General features: G+C 40.6%; 1 protein-coding gene across 2 annotated transcripts in view; it reads left to right on the forward strand.

The window, feature by feature from the left end:
- The window catches only part of vwde (von Willebrand factor D and EGF domains), a 239,477-nt gene that overhangs the window by 122,471 nt on the left and 97,573 nt on the right, over positions 1 to 19,433 (forward strand). For both annotated transcript variants that reach the window (XM_063042310.1, XM_063042311.1), the window contains exons 11-15: positions 848 to 1,056; positions 1,547 to 2,541; positions 3,829 to 3,965; positions 5,856 to 6,014; positions 15,390 to 15,494. In XM_063042310.1, coding sequence (XP_062898380.1) covers positions 848 to 1,056; positions 1,547 to 2,541; positions 3,829 to 3,965; positions 5,856 to 6,014; positions 15,390 to 15,494 — 1,605 coding nt within the window. The remainder of the gene's footprint in view (positions 1 to 847; positions 1,057 to 1,546; positions 2,542 to 3,828; positions 3,966 to 5,855; positions 6,015 to 15,389; positions 15,495 to 19,433) is intronic.

Here is a 19,433-nt window from a genome sequence, read left to right on the forward strand (position 1 = left end):
AAAGATATTAAAGTGGAAAAGCCTTGCACAGAGACGATCCCACTCTCTTGGCCTCAGAAGTCAGGATACAGTGGCACGGAGAATCGTTACATCTGGCAACATCCTTGGCTGCATTGGATGGCCGCGTCTTCTCAAGCGTTCTGCTGTGCACTACGCACTCCACAATGCGCTGCTGCAACGCCTTCTCAGTCGTTGAACCCCCAGGGTTTCCTCCGCCTGATCCACCAAAGCAGTCTTCGCATGCTGGGATGAGAAAATTCCTATCTCTCCAAGGGTTTCGGACCCGTTGGCTACCCTCACCTGGTTTAGCCAGCCTGTCAAAGCCGTTGCCCGGGGTGTGGCCGCTGTAGCATGCAAACAGCTACGAGGAGCCACAAGTGAGAGTTGGGCGTTGGTGGGGAGCAATAGATGACGAGCCACTCCAAGGAGTGCGACAAGCCCGCCATCTAGAGGTACTACCCCTCCCATGCACCCCAGTGCACCTTCATGTAAAATAGGCCTACAATTTAACGTTGAATGAAATTCTGGAATGAGACGCCTGTATCAACTGTGTTCCAATGTTTCATCAGTGCATGTTTTTAAATTTAATCAATAACGCACAAGAATCATTGTTTGATGACAGAAAAATCCTAATGGAAATCTATGATCTGTGCTGATCAGTTCCCCACAATCTTCTAATATTATCATTGTTTTAGTAATTGGGATGAGAATATATCAGTTCTGTTTACTATATTGTTGAAAAACATATTTTAGATTAAGATATAATTGGAATTTGATAGAGATAAATAACCATGTCAGGTTAATTAACAAACATTGACTTTTTCTACAATTCTGTTTGTTCATGCAGATCACATTTTCCACTGGAACATTCATCCGGGCTGACGTAAGTGAATGGGGAATGAGTTTAACTCTCAGAGCACCAAGCATTGACTTCCAAAGTACCAAAGGTCTTTGTGGCACTTTTGATAGTGATATGAATAATGATTTTCAAAATTCAGATGAACCTTTTGTTCAAGAAGAGATTGAAAACCTGGATGTTTTTATTGAAAGTTGGAGGTATGCTTTACAAAATTTTTTGCTCTAAATGAGAGATAAGTCTTCATTGACATAATGGATTGATAATTTGGTACAACATATTGCTCAGTTACAAGGAAACCTAAATTTTAAATTCCATTAATTTTAATGGAATTATTTTACAATCAACTGACCAGATTCCCCTCACTGAAATGATGATTTCACTTACAGAACCTAATTGTTGCCCAAATCTATATTTTTGAAAAGGAATGTTGTAAATTTATGATTGTTTTTTACTGCCTTATGATTGTTTCATATCAATTGTATAATTTTTTAAACCTAATATAGTTAGATGCAAGTTTTGTTTTTTATGCTACAATATTATTCTTATATATTCATAATTAATATCCTTGAGGATGGAATTGATTTAAATACTTTAAGCACATTTTGAAATTTAATTATATTTTATTCAAAGCTTGTCTGTGTCAGATCTGTAAAACTGAACCATTTTTTTCTGGTTGTACCTTTACAGAATTATGCCTGGAAAGAGTCTATTCGACAAAACCCCAGCTTTGCCTATAAGTATCAAAAGAAGCCATTATTGTAGTTGTAGCACTGATTCAGTTTTGCTGCCGCGGTCTTCTAATAAACTTGATTCTGTTCCTGAATCAGGAACTCCATCAGGCTGTACAGGCAATGAAAATGTGAGACTTTCCAGTTTAATACCAGCGCTGGACGTTACAGCAGAGTACATCAATACTGCAAAGTTGATTAGAGGAATTAGCAGACGTGATGCACAAAACAAGGTTACTACTCCCACTTTAAGAGATGTCCATTATGCCAGATTAAGTAAACTTAATCAAACATTGCATTTTGCAAGGGTTTCCTACATTGAAAAAAAGAATACCATGCTACGAAAACGAGGAATATCAAGGGGACACAGGCAGAGGAACAAACAACGGGGTAACTATAACTATCAGGAAAAATACTATGATCATAGCAGATGGAAGCGCCAGGATTACTATGAAGACTTGCCCACTTCCCCTCTTCAAAGTCTTACTCAAACAGACTTGGAAGGATTCAGTTACTTTTTTCCTGAGGACCACACTTCTGATTTTCAGGAGGAGATCTTACCTTCTTGGCCCACACCTTCTGGGCTGACAGAATCAAAAGCATTTAATTTATGCCAACAGGTGGTTGCTAATTCCAGTATTGCCCAAGCCTGTGGGGAGGTGCTTGGCCAACGATTAATGGATGTTATAGACATTTGTTTCTTGGACCTTCAGCTTAAAGATGACTTCAACTGGGCAAATAGAGGCTTAAGTTTATTAGAAAATGAATGTGAAAGGAAACTCTTGGAAGCTGGGATCTATCATGGAACTGACAATGGGGATTTGTCCAAAGTTCCTCAGGACATTTTGTCAGCACTGAGGTGTCCCAATTTTTGCAGTGGCAATGGTGAATGTACTGAGTGGGGTTGTGCTTGTTTTTCAGGCTTCAGCACTTATGATTGCAGTGTTTTAGTAGGTAAGTACTGTGCCGCAAATAATAAAACTTTCAAATTTGGAGTACATTCTTAGTGCATATACATGGATTATTGCACCGTTTTCAGCACAAATTTTGAATTGTAGGAATTATTAGTAATCAAGTAGTGAGGCTATCTGGACTTGCAGGTTGGTAGATTAGTTTATTATTGTCACGTATGCAGAAGTACAGTGAAAAACCTATTTTGCATGTTGTCCATACAGATTATTTCATTACAACAGTGCAATGAGGTAGTACAAAGGGAACTACCAGAATGCAGACACGAGAAAATATGCAGATGCTGGAATTTCAAGCAACACACATAAAAATTGCTGGTGAATGCAGCAGGCCAGGCAGCATCTATAGGAAGAGGTACAGTCAACGTTTCGGGCCGAGACCCTTCGTCAGGGCAAAGTTCTCGGCCCGAATCGTCAACTGTACCTCTTTCTACAGATGCTGCCTGGCCTGCTGCGTTCACCAGCAATTTTTATGTGTTGTTATCAGAATGCAGAATAAGTTGTTACAGTTACGGTGCAGGTGGTCAATAAGGTGCAAAGCCTTAAAGAGGCAGGTTGGGATGTCAAGAGTTCATCTTGACAAACTAGGGACCATTCAATAGTTGCACAGCAGCTGTCCTAGAGCCTGGTGGTACCTACTTTTAGGTTTTTCTATTTTCCTTCTGATAGGAAAGGGACAAGAGAGAATATTTGGGGTGGGTGAGTTCTTTGATTATGTTGGTTGTTTTACTGAGGCAAACTGAGTCCATGCAGGAGAGGCTGGGGTCCATGATATGCAGAGCTGTGTCCACAACTCTCTACTGTTTCTTGCAGTCACGAGCAGAGCAGTTGCCTTACCAAGTCATGATTCATACAGATAGGATATTTTCTATGGTGCATCAATAAAAATTGGTCAGGGCCTAAAGGAACGTACCTAATTTCTTTAGCCTGCAAAGCAAGTTGAGGTACTGGTAAGCTTCCTTACTTGCAGCGTCAGCATGACTGGACCAGGAACCAGTTTTATCTCGCACTTTGTTCTTTGGGAAATGGGTGAGAAGGTATTCAAATGAAAGGAACCACGTGCCCAGGGCAAGTTCAATAATGTCCTGCTCATGTACGGCTCATAGGTCCCCACATGGCCTTTCCATTTCATGAATGATGGAATTGAATAATTTTGTATGTATGGATTTAATGGAATTTTTCCAGTTTATGTACAACTAAGTATGAGGATTTGCAAGATCAACATTCTACAAATGTATAATTTAATTTATGTTTTATAATATCAATATCAAAGATCAGCTTCCTGAAATCACAGCGTTGGAAAATTCCGGATTGTGTGATGTTCGACGGTATGATTGTACCACTGTGAGGGTTCTCGGCAAGGGTTTTACACAGTCTGCAAGTCTAACGTGTGAAATCATCAAGTTGCATGTAAGTTTTACAGACATTTGTAAAATATGTGGGGGATTTACAAAATATGAAACAATATTTGGGGTGCAATTAGGATGCTCCTTAGTGTAAAGTTGAAACTGAATACAAAGCTTTCAGTTCAATGTAATTTTTTAACAGTTCAATATTAACAATTCCTTGTTTTATTTAAGTTGAAATGGTTGATTGGTTCAGCAGGTGAGGAGAAGAGTTAAGATGGAAGCTAGGGTTAGGAGTGGAAGAGATGGAGGGAAATATTACCAGAAGTTAGAGAAATCAATGTTCATGCATCAGGATAGAGTCTATCCATATGGAATAGGCCTCCAACCTGCTGGCACAAACATTGATTTCTCTACCTATGTACCCTTACCTTCCCCCTTGCCTGGCTTTATCTATCACTTTCTAGCTTGTACTAGTTCTCCTCTCCCCACCCCCCATCACCTTATTCTGGCTTCTTCCCTCTTCCTTTCTAGTCCTGATGAAAGGTCTCAGCCCAAAACATCCACTGTTTATTCCCTTCTAAAGATGCTGCCTGACCTGCTGAATTCCTCCAGCATTTTACACACTACCACCCTCCTTTGAGTAAAGATGTTTCTGCTGAATTCCTTGCTGGAATTTGTGATTATTTATTCTACAGAACTCCCTGGACTTCACAGTACAGAATAATATCAATGAAAGGCAGAGTCTCATTGTTTTTGTAAACTCTAACTAACAATTTAATAACCTACTCAGCACCCAGACCTCACCTTTTATCTAGGATTTACCTCAGATATAAGATGTATGTGTATCCCTGCTTGGCCTTGACGCACAGAGCTGAGAACTTGCGTAAGTGCATATTTCTGCAATCATCAGTGACAAAGATAAATATGCTTGTCAGAAATTGACCACCTAGAGTGTCTCGGTGATCTGCTCCCTTACCAAATTACAAAAAGACAAATGCTTTGCCCTGAGCAATTCAGTTAATTATGGATGTGTTCACTGCAACAGGAACAAGAAGGCCCCACAAAATGATAGTTCCTCAAATCACACTATTTGAGCTTACTCATGTTTGTAAATGTTCACATATGAAGAATGTAACAGGAACAATTAACATCACTACTAGATGTATAGATACCTACCTTTTGTGTGCTTATAAAACTACAAGGAATGCATGCAAAAATCATTTTGAGTATTAGTGAGATCTATTAACTATCTCCCAATCTTCAGCAAAGTTGTCTTCTCCTTATAAAATTCTTGGAATCCCTTCATGTTAAATGGACATCAAAAGAAAACTGACATATTGAAAGATGACTAGTTTACACCATTACAATTAGCTTTATGTTAGCTAAATGAAGATAAATAAATCTTTCATTATGCATTCATTTTCAAGGATACTGAATTGACTTGAATAACAATTGTTTCAATTCAGTGACCTAAATCAAATTAATTACAGCAATTTGCTAGAGAAGCATGTTAAACTTTGACATCTACCTCAGTAGCAGACAAACTTAAAATTCCTACAATGAAAGCATGTGAATTAGATAATAAATCTTCTAAATGGCAGAAAGGAATATCCCGCATATTTACATTTACATTGGATTCCTCCTTGTTTTATTGTGTTTTCCAGCCTTGTTAGCCTTCACTAAACATGTGGTGTAATTTAGTCTGAGTCTCACCAGTTAGATCATATTGTCAGTTCGAGTGTAGGCAATTACATAACCTGGAGCAGCATGAGTTAGCATGTGTTAACCTACTCAAAGAGCAAGCAAGATAGAATGCACATAAACAATGTTTGTGATGATATTGAGCTCTACATAAATAAGAACCACAATGAACCAAGTTGAATTTTCCATTTTTTCTTTTTAGGAAAATTAATGTTATCTATTTTGATTTTCTTTATCAATCTGAGTACAGTACGTCAATGAAGAGTGGATTCCAGCTATGTCACAGCTGACAAAAGCTGTTTTCATGAGTAGTCAAACTGTGGACTGCATGATTCCAACTGAGATTGATCAACCTTTTGAAAATGTTGTCCTTATCCATGCCAAACCAATTGCAAGATGGCAAGTAAAGGTATGGTATGTAAAATATGTAACCTGTATTAAAAAGTGTGATGGAACTGGATTGTGATCATGTAGAAGTAGTTTGCAGCAATCACACTTTCATATGGATTGGTCTCTTGGATTATCATTGTCACATGTCCTAAAGAAAATGGAACGCAGAATATAGTGTTGCTTTAGAAAAAGTGTAGTGCATTTGGTCAAATAAAGTGCAAGGGCAATGATGAGGTAGACCGGAAGATCAAGAGTTCATCTTTTCGCACAACGGGTCAATGACAGTGGGATAGAAACTGTCTCTGAATCTAGTAGTATGTGTCTTCAAGCTTTTGTATCTTCTTCCCGATGGGGGAGGTGAGAAGAGAGAGTGACTGCGATGGGGGACTCTTCAATTATATTAGCTGCTTTTGTGAAACAGCAGCAAGTATAGAACAGGGAGGCTGGTTTGCATGATGGACTGAGCTGCATTCACAATACTCCGCAGCTCTTGAGGTCTTACTGCCATATCAAGCTGTGATTCACCTGTTTAGAATGATACATAGGTACATTTTGAGCCTGCTGCATTTCCTTAGCATTTTAAAAATACATTTTTACATCAGTTGCACTTTTTGAATTAATTTGTACTTCTCCCATGTCATTTATAACATTTGTAAATATTGCATATTCCATCACTTTAGTTTCACTATCTTTCATTTTTATCCAAGAAAATTTGAATCATCTGTCTTCATGATAACAAAACAGCTAGCGATGTGAACATTAAATAAAACATTTTTGTCAAGTTTTTCATTTATTTACTGTTACAGTTGCAATTGGTGCAATTGTAATATATTTATGATCTTGCTATTTTTTTTTGCTACCTAAACGGTTTTCTTCTGACTTAATATACTGCCAGTACCACAAAACCCTGGGTTATCAGAATTAAGATTAAGATTTATTCCTCTACAAAATACCTGTTATTAAATTTGATTCTACTGCATTGATTATTCATGTAGTGGTTGTCTATTGTGTCTGGTGATGACAAGAAACCTGTGCAGGACAGTTTTTAAAGTGGAAAAGCCGTTGTACTGCATCTGGTCCATTCTCTCATCCTCGGAAGTCTGAGTCCCATGGTATGAATAAGCATCACGACTGGTGTCTTCCTTGGTTGCAGTAGATGGCCATGACTTCTGTGCCTTGTCGTGCACTTTGCTCTCTGCAGAGTATTGCAGGGCCACCTTCCTGGCCATTGGATCTCACTGTAGATCTCATCTGCTTAGTCTACCAGATCTGACTTTGCATGCTAGGACAGGCATGTCCCTATCTCACTGGGGTATGAGGCCACCAGTTACCCTCACCTGGTTTAGCCCACCCGTTGAAGCAGTGTACCCGGATGTGGCCACTGTTTCATGCAAATAGCCGCTTGGAGCCACAGGTGAGTGCTGCGTGTGTCTGGTGGGGAGCAAAGTTGAGTGAGCTGCCTAGAAATGGACACGACAAACCCCTTCAAGAGAAGTGTACCCCTATCTGGTCACTCCATACACCCCATTTCTTATCAACACACACAGAATGCTGAAGGAACTCAGCAGACCAGGCAGCATCTATGGAAAAGAGTGAACAGTCGACATTTCAAGACTTTTCATTGGGGCTGGGAGAAAAAAATGAGGGCAGAGCAAAAAAGGTGGGGGGGGGGAATTCAAAGTGGTAGGAGATAAATGAAACTGGGAGAGGGGAAGGAGTGAAGTTGATTGGTGATAGAGATAAAGTGCTGGAAAAGGAGAAATCCTTGTAAGAGAAGGTAGAAGACCATGGAAGAAAGAGGAAGGGGGAGGAGCACGAGAGGGAAATGGTGAGCAGGTAAGGAGATGAGGTGAAAGAGGGAAACAGGAATGGGGGAATGGTGAAGGAGTGCTCCTCCAATCTGAGTGTGGCCTCATCGCAACAGTAAGGGAGAACATGGACTGATAAACCTGCAGTTGCTGGAAATTCAAGCAAAACATACAAAATGCTGGAGCAACTCAGCAGGCTAGGCAGCACCTATGAAAAGAAGTACAGCTGAGGTTTTGGGCCCAGACCCTTCAGCAGGACTGACATGTCATTGGAGGAGCAATACTTTATATTCCGTCTGGGTGGCTATCAACCTGATAGCAGGAACATTGATTTCTCAAACTTCCGGTAACTCCTCCCTCCCCCCCACCTTCACCATTCTCCCTTTCCCATTTCACCAATCATCTTCCTAGCTCTTTACTTCACTCTTCCTCCCCTTCTGTTTTCACCTAACTCCTACCACCTTGTACTTCTTCCTCCTCTCCCCCCCACCCCCCATACCTTCTTGCTCTGACTTCTCATCTTTTTCTCCTGACCTGATGGAGGTCTCAGCACAAAACATTGATTGTTTAGTCTTTTCCATTCATACTGACAGCGGTCTACATCCCCCCCACCCCCCCCCCCCCAGGTGGATGTGAAGTATGCTCTGAACATACTGTAAGCCAACATCAGTGAACTTGAGACCAGGTATCCAGAAGCTTTGCTCATTACAGCCGGGGACTTTAACCAGGCCAACCTCAGAAAGGCGCTGCCAAAGTTATGCCAACATGTCTCCTGCCCCACTGGAGGCCCAAATATACTTGACCACTGCCACACAGCAGTCAAGAATGCCTACCTTTCCGTCCCATGACCTCACTTCGGAAAATCGGACTATCAGACCATACTCCTCCTCCCGGTTTACAAACAGAAACTTAAGCGGGAGGTCACGGGGTCAAAAGTAGTGTCGCGTTGGACGGAGGAAATGGATGAGGTCCTCCGTGACTACTTTGAATCGGTGGACTGGTTAGTATTCAAGGACTCGGCAGCTAACCTCAATGAGTATGCCTCAGCTGTCACGGACTTTAATTGGTAATGCACGGAGGACTGTGTGTCTCACAAGATGATCCGGGTATTCCCTAACAGGAAACCTTGGATGAATTATGAGGCCACGTCCCTTTTGAAGGCTAGAGCTGCGGCTTTTAGGTCCGGGGATAGCAGTCGCTAGACGGAATCCAGGCGTGAACTCTGGAAAGCCATTAAGGGCGCAATGCCGAGCCAAGTTGGAAGTTCAGGCTAACCAGAAGGATGCCAGTAGACTATGGCAGGGTCTAAATGAGATCACTGGGCGCAAAGAAAAGGCTGGGAATATCAATAACTGTGGCGCTTCTCTTCCTAATGAACTTAACGTATTCTACGCAAGATTCGAGCAGGAGAGGAGCGTCCCGCTCCCTCCGGATGATCCGGACCTGGTGGCATTGAGATTCATCGTCACTGAGGAGGACGTTAGAAGGGCCTTCCTGAAGATAAATCCAAGGAAGACGACGGACTCAGATGGCGTCCCAGGATTGGTTCTCTGGGCCTGTGCAAGTGAGCTAGCTGGAGTGTTTGCTGACATCTTTAACTGCTCCTTGCTTCAGTCTAAGATCCCCTCGTGTTTTAATAAGGCATCGATAATCCCAGTGCCGAAGAAGAGTAAGGTGGCATGCCTGAATGACTATCGACCTGTGGCTCTGACATCAATTGCTATGAAGTGCTTCGAGCGATTGGTTATGGCACACATCAACCACAGCCTACCGGTCAACCTCGACGCTTTGCAATTCGCCTACCGGAGCAACAGGTCAATGGCAGATGCCGTCTCTCTGGCCCTACATTCCTCCTTAGAACACCTGGAGAGTAAAGGTGCACATGTAAGGCTCCTTTTCATTGACTACAGCTCTACCTTTAATACCATCATTCCAAATAAACTGATTCCTAAGCTCCGGAACCTGGGCCTTAGCACTCAGATCAGCCTTCGGATCTTCAACTTCCTCACAGATAGGACCCAGGCTGTAAAAATAGGGGACAAGCTCTCCTGTACAATCACTCTGAGCACTGGTACCCCAGAAGGCTGTGTACTCAGCCCCCTGCTGTACTCACTGTACACCCATGATTGTGTAGCCAAGTTTCCATCAAACTCAATATGTAAGTTTGCTGATGACACAACAATTGTCGGCCGTATCTTGGGTAATGATGTGTTTGAGTACAGAGATGAAATTAGGAACCTGGTGGCATAGTGCGAAGACAATGACCTATCCCTCAACGTCAGCAAGACGAAGGAATTGGTTGTTGACTTCAGAAGGAGTAGTGGACCGCATGACTCAATTTTCATCGGTAGTGCGCAAGTGGAACAAGGTAAAAGCTTTAAGTTCCTTGGGATCAATATCACAAATGACCTGACTTAGTCCAACCAAGCAGAGTCCACTGCCAAGAAGGCCCACCAGTGCCTTTACTTCCTGAGAAAACTAAAGAAATTTGGCCTGTCCCCTAAGACCCTCACTAATTTTTATAGGTGCACCGTAGAAAGCATTCTTATAGGGTGCATCACAACCTGGTATGGAAGTTGTCCTGTCCAAGACTGGAAGAAGCTGCAGAAGATCGTGAACACAGCACAGCGCATCACACAAACCAATCTTCCGTCCTTGGACTCACTTTACACCGCACGCTGTCGGAGCAGTGCTGCCAGGATAATCAAGGACACGACACACCCAGCCAACACACATTTCGTCCTTCTTCCCACTGGGAGAAGGCTCAAGAGCTTGAAGACTCATACAGTCAGATTTGGGAACAGCTTCTTTCCAGCTGTGATAAGACTGCTGAATGGATCCTGACCCGGATCTGGGCCGTACCCTCCAACTATCCGGACCTGCCTCTCGATTTTTTTTGCACTACCTTACCTTCCGTTTTTCTATTTTCTATTTATGATTTATAATTTAAATTTTTAATATTTACTATCGATTTGTAATCCAGGGAGCGAGAAGCGCAGAATCAAATATCGCTGTGATGATTGTACGTTCTCCTATCAATTGTTTGGCGACAATGAAGTATAAAGTATGATGCCTGACCTGCTGAGTTCCTCCAGCATTTTGTGTGTTGCTTGGATTTCCAGCATCTCCAGATTTTCTTGTGTTTGTGCTCCCATTTCTTATAGTAAATATTCACAACTAAATATTAACAATATCAAATGCATTAAAAGATAAACATGACTATTTTGCTTGCTGAAGAAATATTGGATAAAACTGCATGACCGAGAAAATCATTGAAAAAGGATTATAAATTTAATTTTATATTTTGCTTGGGTCGTGCCTTCTATACAGATCAGGTAAATGGGTTATTTTGAAACAGTTGAGTTATCAAAAACAAAGCAGTCCAATGCATTGTTATCTTATAACTTGCATTCAAAAGATTAGGCTACCTTGCCTCTATTTACTGTTGTAAAATTCAATTCCCATTTACAAAGACTCTGTGCACATTGAGATATGCTGCCAGTGCTGTTGAATAGGCCTCCCCAAACAGATAGTCTGATCAAGGTACCGAATGTATTGGAAGTACTTTTTTATATTTATATGAGAGTTACACATGTATTATTTTGTAAAATACAGTTGTTCTTGCATTTAAAATCGCATGTTAGACTTGACAAATTATAATGCAAACAACATGGAATCTGCTGCGGTTCTTTTTAAAGGGGTCATCCACTTCAGATCAGTTAATAACTGCATAATTTTTCAAGATGTGGATGACATTTTACTGCTGCCAAACTGTTTTCTTCCATCTTAAAAAATAGTTGATTACTGTCAATGGATGGTTTAGTAACTTCATGTTTCTGTGCTTTACAACTACATGTCCTTCAGTCCAACTCATTCATGCTGACTTGGGTGCCTACTTGAGCTAGATCCATTTGCCTGTTTTTGCATATTTCGCTCTATAAACCTTTCCTATCTACAAATCTGTTCAAATAGGTTTTAAATGTTGTAATTGTACCCATCTCAAATACTTTCTTTGGCAGCTTGTTCCATATACCCAACACTTCCTGTGTGCCAAATTTTCTCTCAGATCTTGTTTTAAGTCATTCCCCTCTCATCTTAAGCCCATGTCCTTTAGTTTTAGACTCCCCTACCCTGGGGAAAAAAGCCACACTTTATCCATGCCTCTCGTGATTTTGTATACCTCTATATGACCACCCCCCAGCCTCTTTTGTTCCAGAAAAAGAACAGTTCTAGTTTATCCAGTCTTGCTTTATAACTCATGCCCTCCAATCCCAGTGACATCCTTGTAAATTCTTTTCTACATCATCCCTAGCTTAGATGAAGTTTGTGGCTGAAGGCTGAGTGGCAACAAATAAGGCCAGAAAGCAAAAGGAACAGGAAAGATATTCATCACAATTCAGTTTCACTGAGAAACAATTCACGACGACTAAAGCTGTCATTCACCTAGGTTTGCCATCGTAATCATGATAGTGGTCTTAAACAGATGTATAATAAATCCTTAACATCTCTTGTAACTGACTGCTTTCTGAGTAAAATGCAAATTAGCCCAACTTGATTGTAATGATGCATAATACATCATAAGGAGCTGTACGAAATTTCCTGACACTGCTCCTGTTTCTCGATGTAGTGGGAATTGAAAAGAGTCATGATTATTCACACCTCTGCAGGATGTAAGCCTTGATGGCCTGACTATAGAGAGCAGTTTGGGCCAAGGTAGTCCAGGCCAGCTGGTTTTCTGGTACTGGCAAACTAACTGGCTGGATAACAGGCAAACAATTAAACTGAAAGAGGAATAGTTTCCTTTTCAGTGGAGCCCGGGAAATTCTCTGTAAGTGTAACTTATTGCTCCTGTGGGATTGCATGAGATCAGAACCTAGAAGAAACTTAGTGTTTGGAAGCCACTTACAAAGTAAATCAGACAGAAACCTGTTTCAGTGGTGGGCTTGTGAAATGTTTGCTGGAATATTATATAAGGTAGACTTTGAGCATTATGAAGGTACTCTTGAAGCACACACAAGATTGCACTCACTGTACATGAGTCCTTCCAAGTCTGTCAGAGTCAGATGTTCCCTGTGCATTTATATCCTCTACATTGATGAGACTTAACGTTGATTAGGGTCAACTTCTTGAGCACCTTCGTTCCATCCAGTACAAAATACAGATTTCCTGGTGGCTACCTGTTTCAATTTGACTTCCCATTCCCATTCCAACAAGTTGGTCCATGGCCTCTTCTACTGTCACAATGAGGCCAATCTGAGGTTGAAGGAGTAGCACCTCATATTTCATCTGGATAGCTTCCAACCTAATGGCATAACCATCAATTTTTCTAATGTCTGGTAACTTCTCCCCCTCCCCTTCTCTCTTTTTCCATTTCCCCATTCTGGCTCTCCTCTTGACGCTTCTCCTCATCTGCCCATCACCTCCCTCTGGTGTCCCTCCTTCCCTTTCTCCCATGGGCCACTGTTCTCGCCTATTGGATTCCATCATGCCTTTAGCTTTTCCACCTATCACCTCCCAACTCTTGTGTCCCCCCTCCCCCTATCACCTACCTTCTCCCCTCACCTATTACCTACCAGTTTGTACTCCTTCCCCTTCCCTAACCACATTATTCTGGTTTCTTTCCCCTTCCTTTCCAGCCTTGATGTAGGGTCTCAGCTGGAAAATTCAACTGGTTATTGCTCTGCAGAAGCACAGCATGGCTAGCTGAGTTCCTCCAGCATTTTTTGTGTGATGCCTGCATTGTGATAAGGTACTGTTTGAAATGGTGTAGTAGTGAAAAGGTAGATTCTAAGTCAGAAAATTACACCAAATTCTAATAAAATAACAAAGAGGAAGTACAAAATTAATGAGAAAGGAACAATTAGAGTTCAAAGAAAAGCTAGAAATATAAATACAAATCATAAGAGATATTTTCAAAGAAAACAAAGTTTTGACAAAGTGAGCATTAATCTCAGGAAATGATTCTGGATTATTAATAATGGAAAACAAAGAGATAGCAGGTGAGTTAAACAGGTATTTGTGTCACTAGTTAATAGAGGTTGTAAGTAAAATCCCAATCAATTATGAGGGAAGTGGAGCTGAGCAAGTCATTGGAAGAATGGCTGACAAGCTCTTTTTGTCTTTATGGATTTTATCCTGCGAATGAGAGAAAGTTGCTATTATATTTGATGAAATAGTTTTAATTTTCCAAAATGCCCTGTTTTCATAGAAAATTCCGATGTGTGCCAGCTCCCATTGATAGGTCAGAGGTGATAACTTGTCCTGGGCTCAGCACATAGGTGCAATCACCACAGAAGTATATATACCTCTGCTTTCTTAGGAGATTTGACATGACATCAGCCAGCATCTTCAGTTTCTTAAGCTTGTCATTGAACAGTCTCTAACAAACTTCTACAGTTGTACTGTTGACTCTATGCAGACTGCTTGCATCATGGTCTGAAGTGGTAATTCCAATGCACAGGAATGCATGAAACTGCAGAGAGTAGAGGAGGTATCCTCATTCATCAAGATCACTGCCCTTTCTTCATTTGACTAAAGCAGGTGCTGCTTAAAGAAGATTCTATCTGACATCAAGATTCCTCACCATCTTGATTCTTTCCTCACTACTACCATTAGGGAGGAAGCACAGAATCTTGAAGACTCATAGTACCAAGTTCTTGATCTGAGCTGTACAGCCTTTATCGTACCTCAGCAATGGAACACAACGATCCATCCTTGAACCACCGTGCACTTGACTCGGACTGTTTCATTACTTTTGAACCAATGTCTTGTTTTTGCACACTTTAGTTTACTCTCTTTACTTGTATAATTTATGATGTGTGTGGTGTTTGTACCTACATTCCTGTGACGTTGCTATTGAGCAAGTTTTTCATTTTATCCATACCTCGCCGTCCTTTTGCATATGACAATAAACTCTACTTGAAATCGCAAATGTAACTTTGTAGTTTAAGAATGCAGCGCAGATTTATCGAACATTTATAAGACACTTAGCTTAATATATTATGGAGTAAGTGTTTATTAACTTATTTCATCAGTATGTTAGAAGAATTCAAGGTAAATGATAGGGTCTTTTAAGAGACTCCTGGATGGATACATGGAGCTTAGAAAAATAGAGGGCTATGAGTAAGCCTAGGTAGTTCTAAGGTAAGGACATGTTTGGCACAGTTTTGTGGGCCGAAGGGCCAGTATTGTGCTGTGGGTTTTCTATGTCTCTATGTAATCAGACACAGTAAACCTGCATCATTGAAACAGAAATTACATTTGATTATGTAAATTCTTTGAAGTTGTTGGTGTGCTGAGGATCAAGGAGCGACTCTAGGTGTACCATATATTTAATATTTCCACAGACATTTAATGTAAGAACATTGTTTGGTATACGTGTATATGTTTGAAAAACAATAAACTTGATTTGATAGGCGCTGTGACAAAAGTTATTGACTGAAGTGAATGCTCATGGTATTGGGAACAATCTTTGGATGTGGATAGAAGACTATTTGGTTAATAAAAGGCGGAAGCTGGCCTTTCACTGGTTAGTAAGATGTACCAAGTTGTGTGTGGAGTCTCATTTTTTTTTCCCCCTCTTACAGATTTCAAATGATGGGTACACATACAGCAATTCACAGTTTTTAACATTATTTGATGGAGTTTGTCAAACTTGTGAGTCAAACATGGATGGACTCTGTGGTTTAAAGGTAAGACAAGATTTTGAGTTACTGAATGACCCAAGATGTGATTCTGAAACAGTGGCAAGAGTTTAGATAAATTACCTTTGGTCAATAAATATCTTATACTTTTAATGATAGAGAAGGTTGCCACTTGCCCCATTGGGTCTATATTGGATTCCAGGGAAGCAATCCCATTGGTCTCATTCACTGACTTTATTTCTTTGTGCCTCTCCAAATAATTCTCTCTCACATGCACATTGCCTCCAATTGTGTTTAATTTTTGCCACTAATCCACAAAAAGAGGCAAGTTAAAGTAGCTATTTCAAACAGAACATCTTTGGGACTTGGGAGGAAACTTAAGTGATGGTGGAAGAAAGAGGAAAATGAGAAAACAAACTCATTTTAAGTTGTGGCGATATGGGAAAAGGATGGATTGCACACAGGCAGTCTCTGGTAACGTGAGCTCAAGGTAGCCAAGAAGATTCCAATGTTTATATAGGTGTCTAGTTAGTACATTATTAAGGGCACTTAGGAAGAGAGGAAACAAATAAAGGCATGCTACGTTTATAATAAACAGGCCAGAGCTGTTGCAGAAGCCAGAAAATAGAAGGAGCACCCGCAAGCTCAATGTAAGCAAAATACACCAGGTCTCAAATTACATACCCATCTGTTTCATAACGGACTTCCTTCCCAGCTGTGGCTGACACTGTAGGTTCCATCAGCTAGTTCAGAATAGAGAACTCATTCCTGAAGAGCTGGAACTACAGTGCTACAACCAGGATAGAAATCTGCTGAAAAGAGAAAAATAAAAGTGCTGCAAGAGAGATCGGCGTAGTTCTGGGAATTGGCAATCTGCTTGTTAAATTCTGAAAAATCTGCAACAAAATGCTGAGCTGTTTAAATCCTACTCTTCAGAACATTTTATTTTGCATAAGATACTTGCACGAACACTTTAATAGTCATCTCTTTCCTGTGGTGTAGAGATCCGAGCAAAATAATGATCCAGCAGAGAATAATTAAATGGATGCTAGCATGCATTCTCTTCGGAAGCATTGTACAGAAAAACAGGCCACAGTTTAAGCAAATATCCCCATAGCTCTTTTGTAATTATCTTTCAAATTCAACAATATTGGATGAAATGTTCAGTACAATCATAAAAATTTGATTGCAGTACAAGATAATGTCCTTATCTCTGAAATTCACCACATTGACAACAAAGTTAAAACCAAAATCATAAATAAGTAATAGACCAATTGCTAATTATAAAACCATAAGATATAGGAACAGAAGTAGGCCATTCACCCCATCGAGTCTGCTCTGCCATTCAATCATGGGCTGATCCAATTCTTCCAGACATCCCCACAACACTGCCTTCACCCCATACCCTTTGATGCCTTGGCTAATCAAGAACCTCTCTATCTCTGCCTTAAATAGCCCCCATGACTTGGCCTCCACAGCTACTAGTGACAACGAATTCCACAGATTTACCACCCTGTAACTAAAGTAATTTCTCCGCATCTCAGTTTAAATGGACGTCCTTCAATCCTGAAGTCGTGCCTTCTTGTCCTAGAATCCCCTACCATCGGAAATAACTTTTCCATATCTAATCTGTTCAGGCCTTTTAAAATTCAGAATGTTTCTATGAGATCCTCCCCCCTCATTCTCTTGAGCTCTAAGGAATACAGCCCAAGAGCTGCCAGACATTCCTCATATGGTAACCCTTTCATTCCTGGAATCATTCTTGTGAATCTTCTCTGAACCCGCTCCAACGTTAGTTTACCCTTTCTAAAATTAGGAGCTCAAAACTGCACACAATACTCCAAGTGTGGTCTCATGAGTGCCTTATAGAGCCTCAACATCACATCCCTGCTCTTATATTCTGTACCTCTAGAAATGAATGCCAACATTGCATTCGCCTTTTTCACAACCGACTCAATCTGGAGTTTAAACTTTAGGGTATCTTGCACAAGGACTCCCAAGTCCCTTTGCATCTCTGCATTTTGAATTCTCTCCCCATCTAAATAATAGTCTGCCCATTTATTTCTTCCATCAAAGTGCGTGACCATACACTTTCCAACATTGTATTTCATTTGCCGCTTCTTTGCCCATTCCGCTAAATGATCTAAGTCTCTCTGCAGGCTCTCTGTTTCCTCAACACTACCCGCTCCTCCATCTATCTTTGATCATATGCAAATTTAGCCACAAATCTATAGTTTCCTTTCTGCTGCCTCCCACGCATTTTAAATAGCAGAGCAACATTTGCAATTTTCCAGTCATCTGGTACAATGCCACGATCTATCGATTCTTGAAAGATCATAGTTAATGCCTCTGTTAATAATCATTAATGCCTCTGATCATCGTTAATCATGACATTGCCTTTCTGACACGCCTTTTCTATCTCCTGCTGTAATTTGTAATCCACGTCCTGGCTGCTGTTTGGAGGCCTATATGCAACTAACATTAGGGACCTTTTACCTTTACCATTTCTTAACTCAACCCGTAGAGACTCTACACCTTCCAATCCTATGTCATCTCTTTCTAATGATTTAATATTATTTCTTATACACAAAGCCACACCATCCCCTCTGCCTACTAACCTCTCTTTCCGATACTCCTTAAGAAGGGAGGGAGACAAAAGATTGGTCTCTTTCCAAGTTAATCTAAATCATTTCTAACCTTGGACAACTTTCTTCACTGTCTACTTTATCATTAACTAGTGTTGGGCACGTGGCCAAGTGGTTAAGGCATTCATCTAGTCAGCAGTTTGAGCCCTAGCTGAGGCAACGTGTTGTGTCCTTGAGCAAGGTACTTAATCACACATTGCTGTATGTCTGTGTGAGGAGAGGTGCGCCACACAGTCTTTCGTTCCGCGCATTGTAAGGCATAAAAATGCCCGACGCTGGCCTCTTGGGCCTGAGTCAATGATGCTCCCCCTCCCTGTCACCTGCTAACTTACTAACCACACCACTTACACTCATCCAGCTCATTAATGTACTGTATATGACATACAGCATGTGTCTCTGCACCGATCCCTGCAGCATTATAGCTTTCCAATATGAAAATCAACCTTCCAGTTCAGCTTCTGTCTCCTATCAACAAGCTAATTTTGTATCCAATTGGCAAGCTTATCCTGGATCATGTGTTCTAACCTGTTGGACCAGTCACCATGCAGTAACTTGTCAACAGCTTTTGTGTCTATGTAGACATCCTGCATCAATCCTTTTGTTCAGCTTTTCAAAAAAAAACTCAATCATGAGGCAAGATTTTCCACGCACTTAGCTGGGCTAATTAATAATAATCAGTCCTTGCCTTTCCAACTATGAATGAAACCTGTCCTTCAGAATCCTTTTACAACCACTGATATAAGGATTTGAGGGTACAAGAGACATTGCCATGCAGATATGTGGCTTGTCACTGCTGCCTTTCTCAAATAAAGGCACAACGTTAGGTATCCTTCAGTCTTCCGGTACCTAATTCAAAAAATCTCTCATATCATCCTGGGGATTTTATCCACCTTTATGCTTTTCAAGATCTTGAGCACCACCTTCTTCCATAAGGATTATCAAAGAGGAAGGGTAACAATTACTGATTTAATATACAGGTTGTTATTCTTAATAAAAGATTGGTAATTAAATTTAATTGGTGCTGTAGCAAAATTAAGAACAGCTCATAAAAATCTTCTGCCATTTCAATTGTTTTTACTCCATGGTGTTTATTAAACTAAAGTCTGAGTAGCATTGCTGGCCCAGCAGCCTACTAATTGCTAACTACTATTTTTATCAGGGTATAATGAAATAAGTTTATCAACTAGAGTGCATGGAAAACAGATTTATACGAAACTCATCAAATCTATTTTGGTCCAAGGCCATTAATAGTCACTCTAATGGATCACGATGTCTAGCACATCCTAAAGTACAATATATTAAAGACATTTCCCCATTAGGAGACAAAAGTAATTTTCATGTT

This window comes from Mobula hypostoma, chromosome 3 (assembly GCF_963921235.1).
Source record: "Mobula hypostoma chromosome 3, sMobHyp1.1, whole genome shotgun sequence".
NCBI classification, from domain to species: domain Eukaryota; kingdom Metazoa; phylum Chordata; class Chondrichthyes; order Myliobatiformes; family Myliobatidae; genus Mobula; species Mobula hypostoma.